Source organism: Uranotaenia lowii, chromosome 2 (assembly GCF_029784155.1).
Source record: "Uranotaenia lowii strain MFRU-FL chromosome 2, ASM2978415v1, whole genome shotgun sequence".
In the NCBI taxonomy this organism is placed as follows: Eukaryota; Metazoa; Arthropoda; class Insecta; order Diptera; family Culicidae; genus Uranotaenia; species Uranotaenia lowii.
In genome coordinates, this window is record NC_073692.1 from 386452513 (window position 1) to 386470731 (window position 18219).

Here is an 18219-nt window from a genome sequence, read left to right on the forward strand (position 1 = left end):
GAATTTTGAATGTTTTAGCTTGGGTTCATTACAATGCCTTTCAAAGTAATCAAAAAGAGAGGACAGGCGAATAGTGGGCCAAATTTAATTTTTTAAGTCGTATCCGAATTAAAAAAAAACACACCCATAGAAGAGAATGCAAATACCCAATGCCTATCTTGCAAATCTCTGTGACGAAGATGCGCTGAAAAGTCTATTGCCAGCCGGTTTACATACACACACCGCGCTCTGGAATATGTTTTATTTGATTGCTTTCGGACATATGCAACGCGGTTGCGCTGAGAGGACAATGTCAGTTGATAGAAAGTTTTTTAATGGTCCGGCATAGAATCTTATTCCAACAATTCCATCTCCAAGGAAGTTCTGTATCAATTTAGAACAAGTGAATCAGGATTAAAAAAGAAATGAATTTTAGAATTGTGATCTAAGTTTGAAGCTCAAATTTTTATAGTACATTCTGAAAAAATAGTACGAAACATCTAAACTAAAACTGAAAGCAAACCAAGCCTCCCCGCCAAACGTTCCACCGTTTAGCCAATCACCAGAACACTCAACACCGCACCATTCCAGTCCAACTCTAATCGTTTCCGTTTTCTCCCCAACTGGATTCTCTCTGATCGTGTTCCGTTCTCTTTCCTTCAACAACCTGCCACCGAAAACGAAAACCAACCAAAAAAAAATGAAACGATAACAAAACAAAAAAAAAACAATAACAAAAATGCGCTAAAATGCGTTCGCGTGTGTGATACACCCAAAAACCAAAATCTCGCTTTCTCTCCAAATTTCATCCGATAACCGACGATAAACACAGGGTGATTTAAAAGATTTACGTATTATCACCGGCCCGTACGGTTATTTATCACAATGTGAACTAATGGATGCACAATGCCCAACCTGTGGGCAGTTTATAGAGTTAGAGAATGCTTTAGTAGAATTAAAACAAACCTTGTCGCTGTTAACAAAAAGGGTGAGTATTTGAGCTGTTTTCTCTGAGAAAATCAACAAAATTTGAGAAATTCATTCAAAATCAATTGTTCTAATTCCTGTCCCTTTCTTCATCCAGCTAGTGGCTGCAGAGAATCGTGTCTCATATATAGAGGAATGTGATTGTAAAAAATCATGCCTAATCAATGGTACAAGTAAAAACGATGGTGATATATGGGATATAGGTTGTAGTCAGTGTAAATGTGAGCGTGGCGTCGTCACCTGTGGTCATAGACCATGTCCAGCGGTGAACTGTAAACATCCAGTATTAGAGGAGGGTGAATGTTGTCATAAGTGTTTAAGTAAGTAGCAAATCCCATTGTTTCGTATGTGTGTGTTTTGTTTGTGTTTCTTCATTTTATTAATCGTTATAAACGGCCCAGGCTATCGACTGACTTAATCCTCATTGCCAAATACCACCCAAACAACGAAACAACCCGTCCTTAGACTGTTTGTCCACATGCAAAATTGATAGGGCTGGCTTAAAATGTCAAAAATTAAGGGGTTCTTCGATATGACTGCCTTAAGAGCAAGTTCACTGGTGTTGGGAAAAAGTGGTAGAAATTTTGACATTTTGAAAATTTTACCATGCAAAAATGTTTTCAAGATCTTGGGGCGTTGTATTTTTTTACAACACTGTTTCTATTTCAGCCGTATGTGATAGAAATATTGCTATTTTTGCATCACAGCATGCGAAAATACAACACGTGTTGTTAAAAAAACTAAAAGGCCACAGATCTTGAAATTGTTTTTGCATGGTAAAATTTTCAAAACGTGCCGTAAGTGTCAAAATTTCTACCACTTTTTCCCAACACCAGTGAACTTGCTCTAAGGAGGCATGGAAAGTAATATCATTATGAAACTTAAAACAAATTACTGGGTGACATTAAAGACATTAATTTCATTTGTGATTTTTAAATTTACAACAACCTATGTTGAGTTGCCGAAGTTTTTATGTAGTGCCAAGAAGAATTAGCAAATCGTTGATTCGCTCGTCGATAATAAACAAACTCCAATGAGGAACACTTTTACAAAGGTGTCGCGATAGGTTCACACACTATTGCCCTATTGCACGTCAGATAGAAAATAAACATAAACAAAGCCTGCGTTGCGACGCGTCGTTGTCAGGAAGCTTCATTTATCCTAGGCAATATGCGTCGCGAAAATTGTCTGAAGTGACGTCTCTTTTGTCAACTTTACTACTACCTTGGCAACGTTTCTTTCTCATCACCTCTCTTTCCACCACATTGAACAAACTCCTTTATGTCCTTTTATCTTCAAACTATTGATTTAATTGTTCTGAAACACAACAATCTCTATTGAAATACATTTTTAATGTTGCACAAATTCGCTCGGAGACTGACTAAGATTTACAACTAACGAGGAAAAAAAACAAAAAAAAAACAGATCTTTTATGGACTACCAAAAATATCCAAGTTAAATGGAATAGAAAAAATACGAAAATGAGAATCATGGCAAAAATGACAAAAATATATTAATTTGAAAAAATACCTCAAATTGTTACATTTTTTTCTTTTCGTTTAGTTGAACGCAAAAATAGAAAAAAATAACCTGTAAAAATGATCATGTTCAAAATTTATGATATTTTCAATTGCTTCGCTCGGATCTCGATAAGCTGGTGAAGTGGTGATGTCGATTATAATTCGGATGATTTAGGCGATATTAATAAAAACAGACATTAAAAACACCAGAGAACATTTTGAGAAAATAGAAGCTTTTGAGGATCTTATACAAATTAAGGCTTTTAAAAATTAAAAGAATTAGATAATTGTCGTGATCTCACCTAATCAAGCACATTTTGTAGAACAACCCGCATCACGGTAACACAAAAGTGCATATAAAGTAACACAAATCGTCACAACTAATAAATTTTTTTCTCAAACAACCGAACTACTTCCATCCGCTACAACATTATTTTTCAGAATGTCTCTTTCAACTTCCAACAGCATTTATGCAAATTCAGAACCGATTACCCGTGTGGTGAAACGAGACGAAATCATTCACTCAGCTTATCTGTCTCCCCTTTTTTTTTATTCGGCCTACCACAGTTTATTTCATTGACTCGTATTTTAACTTTACACTGCAAATCTCTCTCTTACATTTTTTTCTACACTACCATTATTTCATACACACTTTTTTCTACACTATACTATTATTTTCTACAATAAAGAGACTCAGTAGACAGAATTCACATAAAATGCAGAACTAGGAATTGTTCAAAATTTCTAATACAGTTTTTTAATTCACTAAATTACATTAGGCCGTAACAAATTTCAAATCCTTCTTTTGTCACTCGGAGTTGGAACATTGCGAGAAGGGGGATAATAAGCAACAAAATTGCATACATGGATATAGCACGACACCTTTAAATCAAGTATTTTTTATGCGAAAAATTCAATAAAACCAAGAATATAAAAGCTAATAAAACTCTCATCTTCCAGAATTGGTTTTTGCTCTTGTAATCTTTCGGATATTTCATAATTTTTTCGAAATTTTCATGAAATATTTCGAACTTTATTTATTTCCCCCTTCAGGTTTTTTGGCAATTTCGAAGGGGGGAGGGGGGGGGGGGAGACTGCTGTAATTTTTTACGAATAGCTCTCATCTGTTTTTCGATACCTTTAGGGCCACCAAGTATCAGTGCATAGTGGGATTTATTGATTGATTATTGAATCGGCTCAACAAATTTCAATAGGGTAAAACACCTAGATTTCGACAGTTTTTGCTTGTTTTGTCAGAAAAACCATGTAAATATATTAATTGACTAATGTTTTTCATTTTAAATATGATTGGTTATATGAATCAAACTTTTTTCTTCATTCTCTACCTTTTTTATTGATCAAAAGTTTCAAAACAATGCTTTTATTATGCTTTTACTAAAACCTCTCGATGATCTAGTTTTCGACATTCAATTTTAGTTTTCGACACAAAAAGTTTTAGTTTTCGACAAGCATATTTCCACCTCCTTTGTTAGCTCAGGAATATGAATATTTGCATATTGGAATTGCTTGTCTACTTCACGGCGTTTTTCACACCATGGAAACAGTATAAACATATCCAAGAAGATGGGTGTCGAAAAATAGGTTATTAGGTTAATATTCAGCGCTAGTTTTCGACAGCTCAAAAAATAGTTGAAATTTCATTAAATGTTAGCAAAAATATAAAATAAATTACCTAAAAGATTGATTTAAGAACCTTATCCATCCATTGATTTATTTTATGTTGCTTTTAATCCAAAACTCCAAAAGGGGAGTTTGTTCGTGATTCAGAATCATTCTTATGTGGCCGATGGCATTGAATTTCACAGGTGACAAGGAACATTACTTTAAAGTTATTAATTTACTACTCTTCAACAATTTATTTATAAAAAAAAAATATATTCAACGTATACTAAAGTGGAAGAGCAAAAATTGAAAAATATGAACATAGATAGCTTGAGCCACCAAATAGAAAAATAAGACTTTCATTAAAAAAATTTCGAATACTAGCTCCTGTCGAAATCTGAATTATCTACCTACTATATGGAAATTTAAATGGAATCAGGTATTTTTAAAACATTCTGTTCAAATAAAAATTCAGATGAGTCTGAAATAAAATATATTTTTAATAATATTTTTGTTCATAATTAAGTTTCATTTTTTGCCTTCATGAAATAAAGCTAAATATTTCGTGAAAAAGTTATGACAACAGACTTCAGCAAAAAAAAAAATGGCTCAAAAGTCACACGGGATAGTTTGGAGTAGAAGTTCTGCCATCATACATTCTTACACAGTTTAAATAGTTATAATTTTAATTTTGGCTTTCTGCTCAAAAACTTGCCAACCCTTACTCTAGGAGAATTCCATTTTTTCTTTGGCATCCATTACATGCAATTATAAGATTGTTCATATCTGTTAGCATTTTTTTGAAACAAAATAAGCGTTTCAGTGTTTATGACGTTCTTATTCGAGTTCAATTTTTGTAAACCGTGAAATGTAACTACGGTCGTCAAATCGTGCTTTATTTAAAAAATGATGTGATCAAAATTTTTAAGGCATGATCTTCAAAACATTTGAAAATGATAGCAAAAAGATCATCGGTATCCTATTGCCCTTTGCTATGTGTAAGCTTTTCAAAATCAATCTTTCACTGCTCCATCACCCTAATATTGACACTTTTATCAATGTGTTAAATTTCACTTTGATTGGACAACTCTAAAAATTTGAGGGTCATTTGTCATTTCACGTTGTGAAGTTAAAAAATTTATGAAAAAAATATTAGAATGTCCATTAAAAAAAAAATTGTGGCAGTACTTTAAAAAAATTTAAACCTTATTTGAATTAAAAATTTTAAGTCTAGAAACAACTTTTGAAAGGACAACGAATAGTTTTAAACTGAGCTAAAAAGTTAGAAACCTTTTTGTTTATATTTCCCCACACATTCAGTCTAGGGATATGTTAATGTTGCCAGATCGCCTGGTTTTATTTGAGTTTGCTTGGATATTTAACACAAAAATTTGGGAACAGTTCAGCCCGCTTTGGTTGCCCGGATTTCAATGAAAAAAAAAACGGATATTTTTTCACTTTATTTATACAATCAAACAAGAAAATCAAATTGTGTTGTAAGAATTTTTTATTTTTGCACCCAAACAAAAATTATTTTTTTTGGAAAGTTCTGCAAAAATAATCATGAAAGGATTTTTGGAAGCCTAAAATACTATTGAAAAACTGTCGATAAGTTTTGAAGATTTTTTTCAATTGTTTTTTCTATTGATTTTTGTTGAGTAAATAGTTTCTGGGTATTGACAAAATATTTGATATTTGATTGTCAATCATAAAATCAAATGTTCGGATTGTGTTAGGTTTTAATATAAAATTGCCCGGATTCGTCCGGCCGGAATGCGTTTTGGAAAAAAACCTGGCAATCTTAGAATATATGAGAGATTAAATGTATAACAAAAATTTATGCAACTTTTCACGCTTAGTTTAATTTTTATATCTTCTTTGGAAAACTTTCTCCTGAAATTTTGAAAATAAAACATTCAGAAATGTCTAAAGAGTTTCCGTGAATATGATTGTGATTTTAATTAGAATTATCTTGAAAATTTAGGAAAAAAAATGCACAAACAATTAAAGCTTAATGGAACCTTACCGCTAATACTTTGATGATTGTTACAAGACGGAAAGAAAAGGAGCCTCTTTAAAATGCTTATTTCGAAAAGATTGATAGTTTAGTTGTTAAGTAGTTAAGCTGAATTGTTTTGCTCTGCTGGATTTTTTTACCTGTTTTCACCACGATCTGCAACTGTTTTCAAGTGCATCTTTTGTAAAAATTTAATAAACTTAAAACCTGTTTCTAATATTTTGTTTACAACTATCTGATACAATTACGTTTTGTCTCTTGAACATCCGTTGTCGTTTCTTTTTTCAAATTTAACGTTATTTTTATTTACGGAGGGTAATATATTTAAATGAATTTTGTAATGCTACAAATGATTTAAAATCGTTGCTCATTGTCAAAGATTCCTCTTTTATTGTTTTTTCTTTCGTTTTTACTGATTTGTACCATTTTATCATAGTTTGGCCTTTTATTCCCACTATCTTTGTGATTGGAACATTTTCATCCAGATGTGGCAGATGTGGAATGATAATGCTCCTAGATCAGCTTTATCAATGAGTTTCTGATTCCAAAATCCAAGCCTTGCAAAGATAAAAAGGCCTACCAACAAGTAGTAATTATTAAAACATTTCTTTTAATAATTACTACTTAAAACGGTTAATGTTTGAAAAATTTCGCGGATACGAAAAAAAAACTCGACGCTTATTTTTGTGAGTTGCTGTATTTTAAGAAATTCTTCACAATTCATAAGAAATATTTTCTCAACATCAATATTTCATCAGAAAATGGCGTTTCATCTTGGTGATTCCATGAAATAAGAATAATAATCTAATGATTAATTGTAGGAAGAAAAAACGGTTTTTCGAATCTAAACTTCTAAATTTTGACTAAATTGGCTAATTTCGCTATACTTCGTCACTTTTAAGATTCTATATGAATGGGATTAATCTTCAATTCTCATGTAAAAATTTTTTGGTTTGCAGGTTTCAAACCTATTTCTTGACTGTGTAAAAATTTGGATTTATCATTTTCAACTTAACTTTACGGAAAATAACATAATTGTTTAACAATTTTGGAATATTTGTTCCTCATTTTGCCTATGGTTGCCTAACATTCGTAAACGTGAAATTCAAAAATTCCAATCGAAACATGACTATTACGAAAGCAAAATACGCATATCCAAAAAGGTATTCTTAATTTCAACATAGGATTTTTTAACTATTTCCTTGAAAAATATTTCCTTTAAACTTCTTATTACCGAAACTATGTTAATAGAATATCATACAAAAATAACGTCACAAACAGTCTAAATCACACGATATGGCAAAATAAGGATCACATGCAACATTAGAAACACTTATCCAACCAGATCAGAATTCACGCCATGCGATGGCTTCAATACTCACCAACACTAGACCACCTATTGAAAATCAATCAATCCTCATAAGGCTAAACACTAATCCTTTATTTTACGACTTATCAATTAATTATCAATTCATTGTGCTTGCACCGTCTTGCGTCGATTCAACGATCCGGTACTGTACTTTTTTTTTCTTTTTGGAGAGCTAGAATGTTACTATTTTATATCTCTTAATAATCCCCTCACTTCGCTTATCCTCTCACCTCTTCAAACCTTCATTGAGAACTAGGTAGATACATATAAATATTTGCATCCTAACCAAAGCGAGTTAGCGTGTGTGCAAATGAAATCTTTTTACGACCCTACAACTCATGTCTCTCTTCATACTGTCCTGCCTTCCTCTCCCCGATCAGTTGCAATTCCCTTCAACCGATCCTCAGACGCACCAAGACGAGATCGAAAAGAGCTCCATGAGCACTTCATGTATCTGTCAGTGCAGTGTCAATCGAGCTCACATTCGCATTCGGTGCAATTCCGAGCATGCCATCTGTGTGGATCGGTGTAATCGATTGCTAATAGATCGTCCCAGAGGCTTAACTGCCGACAACTACAAATAGGACGATCGGTGAGCTGAGAGGCCGGCTTTTTTATGCGGGGGAGTAGAAGCTTGGGATGGAAGGGGGTAAACCATTTGCGTGCTACAAATGGGGACTCAAAGTGAGACATTAGACGAGTACGGTGCTAACGTAGGTGTTAACGTAGATCCTCAGCGATAAACTACTACGCTACGTTCTCTGAGCACCTTATTCCTAGTTGTTTAGATAGAGAACTGCGCATGGACACAGGACGCGACGGGTGGCTCAAAATGGTTTTGACATTGAGCTTGATGGGCTTTCGGTAATGAGGAATAACGTCCAGTCGTGTAGTAGCTGTTAAACAAATACGACTCAGGTGAAATGGAACAATATCAATTCTTCAATCGTACCTGCCATTGGTTAGTGAAAAAAGAACGAAAAGAACATTTCTAACCGGGCCATACTTTATTCAATCGATAAAACGGTCACCTGACAAATTGACAGCACTTGATGGTGAGTGAAACGATGTTGTTTGCTGTAGGTTTTCTTTTATGGAATTGACATTTTTCAAACTATATTATTGGTTGGATTGGAGCCAACGCAGCAGCAGAGTTACCGGAATCAGGCAGGATTTATGGTAAAATTATGTACACAAAATGTGTGGGGCTCTTCTACATTGTATGATGGAAACGTAAGTGACAACCAAACTGCATGTTCCATCGTTATGAGATGATTGAGAAACACTTCCAAGGCAGTAAATTTCCATGAACGTACTTGACATGATCTTCCAAAGACTTTAATCAATGGAGCGTACGAAACATAAACTAAAATTCATAATTAACAGAATAAGAGCCGCGAAGAACTGTTGGCCGGGACACACATAAATTCGACATTCTTTATCTCAGAATCAACTTAATTCTACAAATCTAGTGTCTCTAGTTAATTTAAATTGTTGTGTTGATGAACAATTTTTAATGACAAATTTATAACATTTAAGTTATACTTCCAAGTGCAGCAAAAACGCGTAATCTGAAAAACGAAACTTCTCATATTTTTTTTATTGAAATGACAAAAATGACAAAAATGACAAAAATGACAAAAATGACAAAAATGACAAAAATGACAAAAATGACAAAAATGACAAAAATGACAAAAATGACAAAAATGACAAAAATGACAAAAATGACAAAAATGACAAAAATGACAAAAATGACAAAAATGACAAAAATGACAAAAATGACAAAAATGACAAAAATGACAAAAATGACAAAAATGACAAAAATGACAAAAATGACAAAAATGACAAAAATGACAAAAATGACAAAAATGACAAAAATGACAAAAATGACAAAAATGACAAAAATGACAAAAATGACAAAAATGACAAAAATGACAAAAATGACAAAAATGACATAAATGACAAAAATGACATAAATGACAAAAATGACAAAAATGACAAAAATGATAAAAAATATAAAAATGACAAAAACAATAAAAAGTACAAAAATAATCAAAATAACAAAAAATACAAAAATTACCAAAAAAACAAAAATAACAAAATTTAAGAATTACAAAAATTACAAAAATTACAAAAATTACAAAAATTACAAAAATTACAAAAATTACAAAAATTACAAAAATTACAAAAATGACAAAAATTACAAAAATTACAAAAATTACAAAAATTACAAAAATTACAAAAATTACAAAAATTACAAAAATTAAAAATAACAAAAATTACAAAAATTACAAAAATTACAAAAATTACAAAAATTACAAAAATTACAAAAATTACAAAAATTACAAAAATTACAAAAATTACAAAAAATACAAAAATTATAAAAATTACAAAAAACTACAAAAACTACAAAAATTACAAAAATTGCAAAATTTACAAAAATTACAAAAATTACAAAAATTACAAAAACTATAAAAATTACAAAAATTACAAAAATTACAAAAATTACAAAAATTACAAAAATTACAAAAATTACAAAAATTACAAAAATTACAAAAATTACAAAAATGACAAAAATCACAAAAATTACAAAAATTACAAAAATTACAAAAATTACAAAAATTACAAAAATTACAAAAATTACAAAAATTACAAAAATTACAAAAATTACAAAAATTACAAAAATTACAAAAATTACAAAAATTACAAAAATTACAAAAATTACAAAAATTACAAAAATTACAAAAATTACAAAAATTACAAAAATTACAAAAATTACAAAAATTACAAAAATTACAAAAATTACAAAAATTACAAAAATTACAAAAATTACAAAAATTACAAAAATTACAAAAATTACAAAAATTACAAAAATTACAAAAATTACAAAAATTACAAAAATTACAAAAATTACAAAAATTACAAAAATTACAAAAATTACAAAAATTTCAAAAATTACAAAAATTACAAAAATTACAAAAATTACAAAAATTACAAAAATTACAAAAATTACAAAAATTACAAAAATTACAAAAATTACAAAAATTACAAAAATAACAAAAATTACAAAAATTACAAAAATTACAAAAATAACAAAAATTACAAAAATTTCAAAAATTACAAAAATTTAAAATTACAAAAACTGAAAATTACCAAAATTACAGAAATATATTAAATTACAAAAATAACAGAAATAACAAAAAAAACAAAAATTACAAAAATAACAAAAATAACAAAAATAAAAAATTAAAAAAAATAAAAAAATTACAAAAATTACAAAAATTACAAAAATTGAAAATTACAAAAATTACAAAAATTACAAAAATTACAAAAATTACAAAAATTACAAAAATTACAAAAATTACAAAAATTACAAAAATTACAAAAATTACAAAAATTACAAAAATTACAAAAATTACAAAAATTACAAAAATTACAAAAATTACAAAAATTACAAAAATTACAAAAATTACAAAAATTACAAAAATAACAAAACTTACAAAAATTACAAAAATTACAAAAATTAAAAAAAATTACAAAAATACCAGAAATAACAAAAATCACATAAATTATCAATTATACAAAAAAACAAAATTTAAAAAAATTACAAAAATGAAAAAAAAAAATACAAAAATGACAAAGATGACAAAAATGACAAAAATGACAAAAATGACAAAAATGACAAAAATGACAAAAATGACAAAAATGACAAAAATGACAAAAATGACAAAAATGACAAAAATGACAAAAATGACAAAAATGACAAAAATGACAAAAATGACAAAAATGACAAAAATGACAAAAATGACAAAAATGACAAAAATGACAAAAATGACAAAAATGACAAAAATGACAAAAATGACAAAAATGACAAAAATGACAAAAATGACAAAAATGACAAAAAATGACAAAAAATGACAAAAAATGGCAAAAAATGACAAAAAATGACAAAAAAGACAAAAATGACAAAAATGACAAAAATGACAAAAATGACAAAAATGACAAAAATGACAAAAATGACAAAAATGACAAAAATGACAATGACAAAAATGACAAAAATGACAAAAATGACAAAAATGACAAAAATGACAAAAATGACAAAAATGACAAAAATGACAAAAATGACAAAAATGACAAAAATGACAAAAATGACAAAAATGACAAAAATGACAAAAATGACAAAAATGACAAAAATGACAAAAATGACAAAAATGACAAAAATGACAAAAATGACAAAAATGACAAAAATGACAAAAATGACAAAAATGACAAAAATGACAAAAATGACAGAAATGACAAAAATGACATTGATGATGTAATGATTTAAAAACACAATAGATAACATTACCCAATAGTTCCAAAAAAATTACAAAACAAATCGAAAAAAAATTAACGAAAGGCAAACAAAACTTTATATTACTGTTTAACAATACAGAAAATATATAATTTACATTGCAAAAAGCACAAAAATGGCAACTATAAAGTTTGAGCCGTTTCAGTTTCAATTAAACGAACTATAAAAAATTGTTCGTTCTCAACCAACTTGAAATTTCTTAATATTGCTTATGTCAATCGGAAACGCAATAACTCCTGTTGGTTCGAAAAAGCTATAAAATTTTTTGATTGCTCAATTTAAAAGAAAATAAATAGTGCATGGCCAACATTAAAAATTATAATCAAATCTAATGGATATTTCTCAAAAAAAAATTTTTTTGGTAAAGTTCTTGAAAAAAATCAGTAAAATTTAGAGTTATTCATTTGAATTTTAAAGTTTATGTTCAGCACAAAACAAAAATAGAAAAGCTATAAATAATTTTTCATGATTTGTAAATAAATAAGAAGGTAGTGCAAGTTTTTCAAAGCAAGGATAATCAATTTGATTTCATCAACTTTCAAAATATAAATATTTGTAGAATTAGTCAACAATAGGGGAGAATCATGAGACATATGCAATTGCTCCCTTAGATGACTTGATTCTTCAACTATCACGTAACTGAAATATTTTATGAAGATCTTATGTTCTAGATAAATGTGCCATATAGAACAAAATGGCTTTGCTTTAACCTTAGAAAAATTTTAAAAAATGTATTTTTTGAGTTATTTATCTTAAGATGGAAAAAATTAACAAAATGTGACAAAAATATTTTTTTTCATCATTTTCAAACATTTCTAACGTGAAGGAATTATAACAAATCATCAATTTCAAAGAGTCAATTTTTGGACAATGAAATTAAATTCATAATTCAATGTTTTGCTCATAAATTATTTAAGAACCAGTTGACAAAAAGATAATTTTTCACTATATGGCTAGTAATGATTGGTAAGCATAAAATTACTTGAACTTATTCAATAACTAATATTTAATCAATTGTTGCCTAATAAAAAATGACTCCAAAGATTGCTTTTATGAAGTCAGCTAAAGGAGTTAAGGAAAACTTTTTGAATTTTCCTTTTTTAAGGCTTATAAACTGAGATATGGCCAAAAAAATAGCCAAACAATTTCAATCTATCGGTTTTGCATGATTTTGACCAAAGTTTAAATTTTTCCGATATGATGAAAACAATAAAACGGGAAGTCTTCCCATGCTGCTTTAAGCAATAAACAAAAATATAGCTCAATGTCTTTAATTCTAATCGGATTTCAAAAAGTCTCACAACGTTTCCGGGCTTTTGGTGTTTAAATTTTTTTTGCAACTTTGTTGAGGAAAGTAATACGTTTATAGCATGCTGAACAAAGCTTTTAAAACTTTTTATTCTTTTCAAGTTCTTTCAAAATTTCATAGTTTTCCAAACAAAAAAAAAGATTTTTTTAAAAATAACCTCAATTTTGTTAATTTATTTTGACCTTTTTCTCAACTCATAAATAAAGAAACATCAAACGTTTACTACAATTTTCCCCATTTGGAACCGCCATCTCCTGGTTTTTAGACTATTGAAAAATCAGGAGCATGAAAAGCATTTTTAATAAACTACTGCTAGAATTTTTTTCGTAATTTTTTGCTTAAGAATCTGTTATTCGCCCGAAAATCTCCTATATGCCCGAAAGTTCTCCTATTTCATAATAAAAAAAACTTTTCTCGTTCTCAAATCCCTAGGGCACTCCAACAGTTATAGAACCTTCTCCCAAATTCAAATATCCCACCAGGCCAATATTGTTCCATTAGCTCGAATAGTTACCGAACTTTGCAATGAAGCTCCCCCCCCCCCCCCCTTCCTCCGTCATTCTTTCTTCCCACTGTAGAAAAGAGAGGTCTCAATATGCTTTAAAACATTTCTCGTATCCAAATGCCCACGCATGCCAAATCTGGTTCCATTTGCTTTACTAAATCTGAGTTATATTAATATTTTTTACGAGAGCCTCCTCCCTCATTACTATCTTCCCATTGGAAGAAAAGAGGGGTACCAAATATTCATGGAAATAATTCTCGTACCAAAATACTCTTCCATACCAAATTTGGTACCATTTGTTTAAACGGTTCTCAAGTTATGCAAACATTTCTCTTTTGCTTGGGAGGGTTCTCAAAATATAATATAAACCTTTCCCGTTTCAAATGAACGAATTTAAAAAAAAATTAAAAAAAACCTTTCCCGGCCTCAAATGCATCCATCTGCTAAGTTTCAAGTGAATCGGTTTATTAGATTCCGAGTCTATAGTCTATAATAGGCATAAAGGGTGATGCGGTCAAAATTTGGTCAAGGGAAAACGCGTGTAAATCGGCGAAATCGTTTATTTAAAAAACCAAATTAAATTTCTTTTTCAAGTTTAATTAGTATAAAATTCAGCAAAAATATTCAGTTAGGCTTCCGCTTTTCCAAATCCGAATTGCCGAGCCTTACGCTTAACCCCGGCCATCAGATTTGTACAGCCACCTTGTCCACCTTCTTCGCCGCAGAAAGCCAGTTTGCCTTGAACTGCTGCTCGTCTTAAGCAGTTTTGTTGGTCTTCTTTAGGTTCCGCTTGACAATAGCCCAGTATTTCTCAATTGGGCGGAGCTCTGGCGTGTTGGGAGGGTATTTGTTCTTGATAACCACCTGCACGTTGTTGGCGGCGTACCACTCCATAGCTTTTGTAATGGCAAGATGCCAAATCCGGCCAAAACAGTACGGAATAACCGTGTTTCTTCAGGAAAGGCAGCAGACGTTTATTCAAACACTCTTTCACGTAAATTTCTTTGTTGACAGTCCCGGAAGCTATGAAAATGCTGCTTTTCAAGCCACAGGTACAGATGGCTTGCCAAACCAGATATTTCTTCGCGAACTTTGACAGTTTCATGTGCTTGAAAATATCTGCTACCTTTTCCCTTCCTTTTGCCATATAAAACTCAGGTCCCGGAAGCTGCTTGTAGTCGGCTTTGACGTAGGTTTCGTCGTCCATTACCACGCAGTCAAACTTCGTCAGCATCGTCGTGTACAGCCTCCGGGATCGCGCTTTGGCAGTCGTATTGTGTTTATAATCGCGATTTGGAGTCACTACCTTCTTGTAAGTCGATAGTCCGGCTCGTTTTTTGGCTCGATGCACGGTTGTAGACAATACACCCAGCTTATTTGCGGCATCTCGGAGAGGGGTTAGGATTTCGCTTGAAACTACCGGCAACTCTTTTTGTCGTCTCAGCGGCTTCCGGTTTTCGATTTCCCCCCGATCCAGACTTCCTGGCTGTCGACAAACGTTCCCCAAACACTTTAATTACATTTGTAACGGTTGATTTTGCAACTTTTAGCGATTTTGCCAGCTTTGCGTGCGAGTAGCTCAGATTTTCGCGATGCGCGAGGAAAATTTTGATACGCTGCTCTTCTTCCTTGGACGGCATTTTGACAACTGAAGAGTGAATTCCAAAATCAAAATAGGAGCAACATTCTACACACACACACACCTTCAAAATGAGGGGTGTTCAGGATTTTTAAATGCAAAATTGAAAGAAATACGTCAAGTTGATATTGACCAAATTTTGACTGTATCACCCTTTAGAACCAAACCGCAAGGGAAAGTTAAATTGTTTGGCTACTACTCCAATTGGAATCTAAAATTTAAAAAAAAGACATAAAACAGCGAGTTTGTAAACTGAAAATTCCGGCTGAAGTCCAAAGATAACATTGATTAGAGCAGAGACATAGCAAGACCTAGATCAGGGGAAGAGAATATCATGGAACTGATCATCACTATACTATGATAATCAGACAAGGTTTTAACAGTCTAGCAGCAACAGAAGTTTATAGTTGAACAACATCGGGGATTTCCAGTGATTTGCAGATCGAGATGAATCGGCTCTGTTGAATAGACTTTGATTCTCTTTGCAAACCGTATCAGGAGTATATGGCTTATATCTTTTTTACCGCGCTTTTTACAATCGTAGATCATTTGACGGGTACTCAAATAAGATTGAAGAATTGATAATGTTCTCATTTCCGTCCTTCCCACCCCACTGATGACTAATAAGTTCTTCTCTCGTTCCAGAAAATTGTTACATTAATAAGAAAGACTACGAACACGGCGAGATGCAGATCCTAAGCTGTAGAAAGTGCACCTGCATCGATGGCAGTATGATGTGTGATATGCTGAAGTGTCCGGAGCTGACCTGTCCCCCGGAGCAGCAGGTCTCGGTCACGGACGAGTGCTGTAAATATTGTCAAGGTATACCACCGGAAGGTGTTCCGGAAAGCTCCCCTAGCCTTGGTAGCCCCACAGGGGGGAGTAGTAGTAGTAGTAGTAGTGGTACTAGTAACCTGCATTCGGTGCGGCACTACGTTGAAAGTTCAGCGTCCATCGGGATCGTGGATACGTTGACAGAGTTTGATCCGCGAAGGACGCTGAACCCATTGCAGGAACAGGAAGTGCAAGAAGAGGAGGACGAGGAAGATGAAGACGGGGCCGAACAACGGAGTCAGTTGTTTGTGGTTGAATCCGGTGGACTTGGTCCCGGATTGACTATGATTGAAACTTCCTCCGGCGTCGACGGCAAAGGTCACAGGCTGTATGGTTCAGCTGAACGGGACGAAGGCATCGGGGCTAGACGGGAACTAGAGTTTGAACTGGACCCGGACCAGGTCTTAGAGCTGGATCCCATTGAGCAGGATAGTCTGCGAGAGGCCGCTTTCGATACGAAGCTGGTCGAGGAATTTAGCGAGAGATAGCCACAAGACTGCCCTCTGTTAGCTTTGTTATTGTTACTAGTTCTGTTGATCATTTTTGAACCGTTATACCCTGAGATATGCATTGTTTCTGAGAAAAAAGTCTTCAAAGCTACCTCAGGTTTCACTGTACTTGGTAAAATGTGTTTTAACATTGCTATCTGCATTACTGTCATAGTTTCTAGCGTGAATCTTCAACTGCATCTTAGTATAAAATGTTAGGAAATGTTATTATTTATTGAACGAGGACTCAACCACCGATTTAACCATTCCAAATGCTAACGATAAGATGCTTACAACCAAATCTGTGACCTATTGCTGTGGGTGCTAACCAAAGGCTTTCGAAGACTGAAATTATATCTTGTTTAGGAATACCTCTTATACTAATACGCTTCCATTTCAATCTCTTGTTCCAAATTTTCTATCTGCTACCTCTGCGATGTGCTCGAAATTCTTCCTTTTTTCGAATCGGGAAAAAACCCCCACCGTCATCGTAATCGTGCGTGCTGTGCTTACCAAATAACCAATCATCTTCAATTTGGGCCCGCTATGTAACAACCCTTCCATCATCCGGTCTAACAATCTGCTGCTTCTACGCAAATGCCATCAACAACAACAAAACAAACAAACATAACCTTCTTCGGGGTTCACTGCCCTCTGATTTCGGCCGATTGCTATCAAAATTTGCTACCCTCCATCTTCCGTCCGCGGAATCCACCGGAATCCAGGAGTGGACTATTGCTCAAAGGGTCACGCATGTCATACTAACGCTACGTGTCTTAATCTTAACACCAAGTACACGTGTACCTGTCGCTCGGGCTTCCAAGGAGATGGGTATAATTGCTCTGGTAAGTTCAATTTTTAACCTTTCATATTTATTAACTCAATATCGACATACATCTAATAGTATTACGTCTAGTGACGAGAGCGCTCATAATAAATTGATTTTCCTAATTTGAGTTCAATCGAGTGGAGCTAACCTTTGGTAACAGTAAAAAAAACGCATTCATTATCTAATCCAATAAAATCTCATCGACTCAACAAAACAACGCCGCGTGGGTAGGCCATTTCAGTAACCAAGAACCTAAACACAAATATGTCCAATCGAAACCATCAAAACGATTGCCACTAATTCGAGATAACCCAGAAACGATAACCCGGTTGGTGACACACAGGAAGTACACATTCAAAGTCGGTAAGAAACACATAAAAAAACCACCCCCATGGGCAGGTCAACAACACTCATTACGTCAACGAAAAAAAAAACGTCACTTTCTTCAACCCGAGAAACAGGTGTATACAACACTCAAATTCGCTGCATCTAATCAACACCATTTCTTCTGCTAACCGGGCTCTAAAAAGGTGCCGCAAACGAATAACTACAATCGTCATAATCACAATAATCTTGCCTCCCCCTGCATTACTTCTACAATTCCAAGCCCCGGGTGGAAAACTAGAAGTGAACCAACTCAATCGCCCAACAACCCAGTCATCGGCTTCCACATTTGACCCAAAAATTAGGTTAACCAAAGACTCGCGTCATCCCCCCTTTCCTATTCAGCTGCTAAATAGTTACTTCGGTTTCCCCTACTTAATTC

At 32.5% G+C, this 18219-nt stretch overlaps 1 protein-coding gene across 6 annotated transcripts in view; it reads left to right on the forward strand.

Annotated features, from left to right (window-relative positions):
• The window catches only part of LOC129749780 (protein kinase C-binding protein NELL1-like), a 148411-nt gene that overhangs the window by 99660 nt on the left and 30532 nt on the right, over nt 1–18219 (forward strand). For all 6 annotated transcript variants that reach the window (XM_055744861.1, XM_055744855.1, XM_055744856.1 and 3 more), the window contains 3 exons: nt 812–967; nt 1064–1286; nt 15948–16124. In XM_055744861.1, the coding sequence (XP_055600836.1) occupies nt 812–967; nt 1064–1286; nt 15948–16124 (556 nt within the window). The remainder of the gene's footprint in view (nt 1–811; nt 968–1063; nt 1287–15947; nt 16125–18219) is intronic.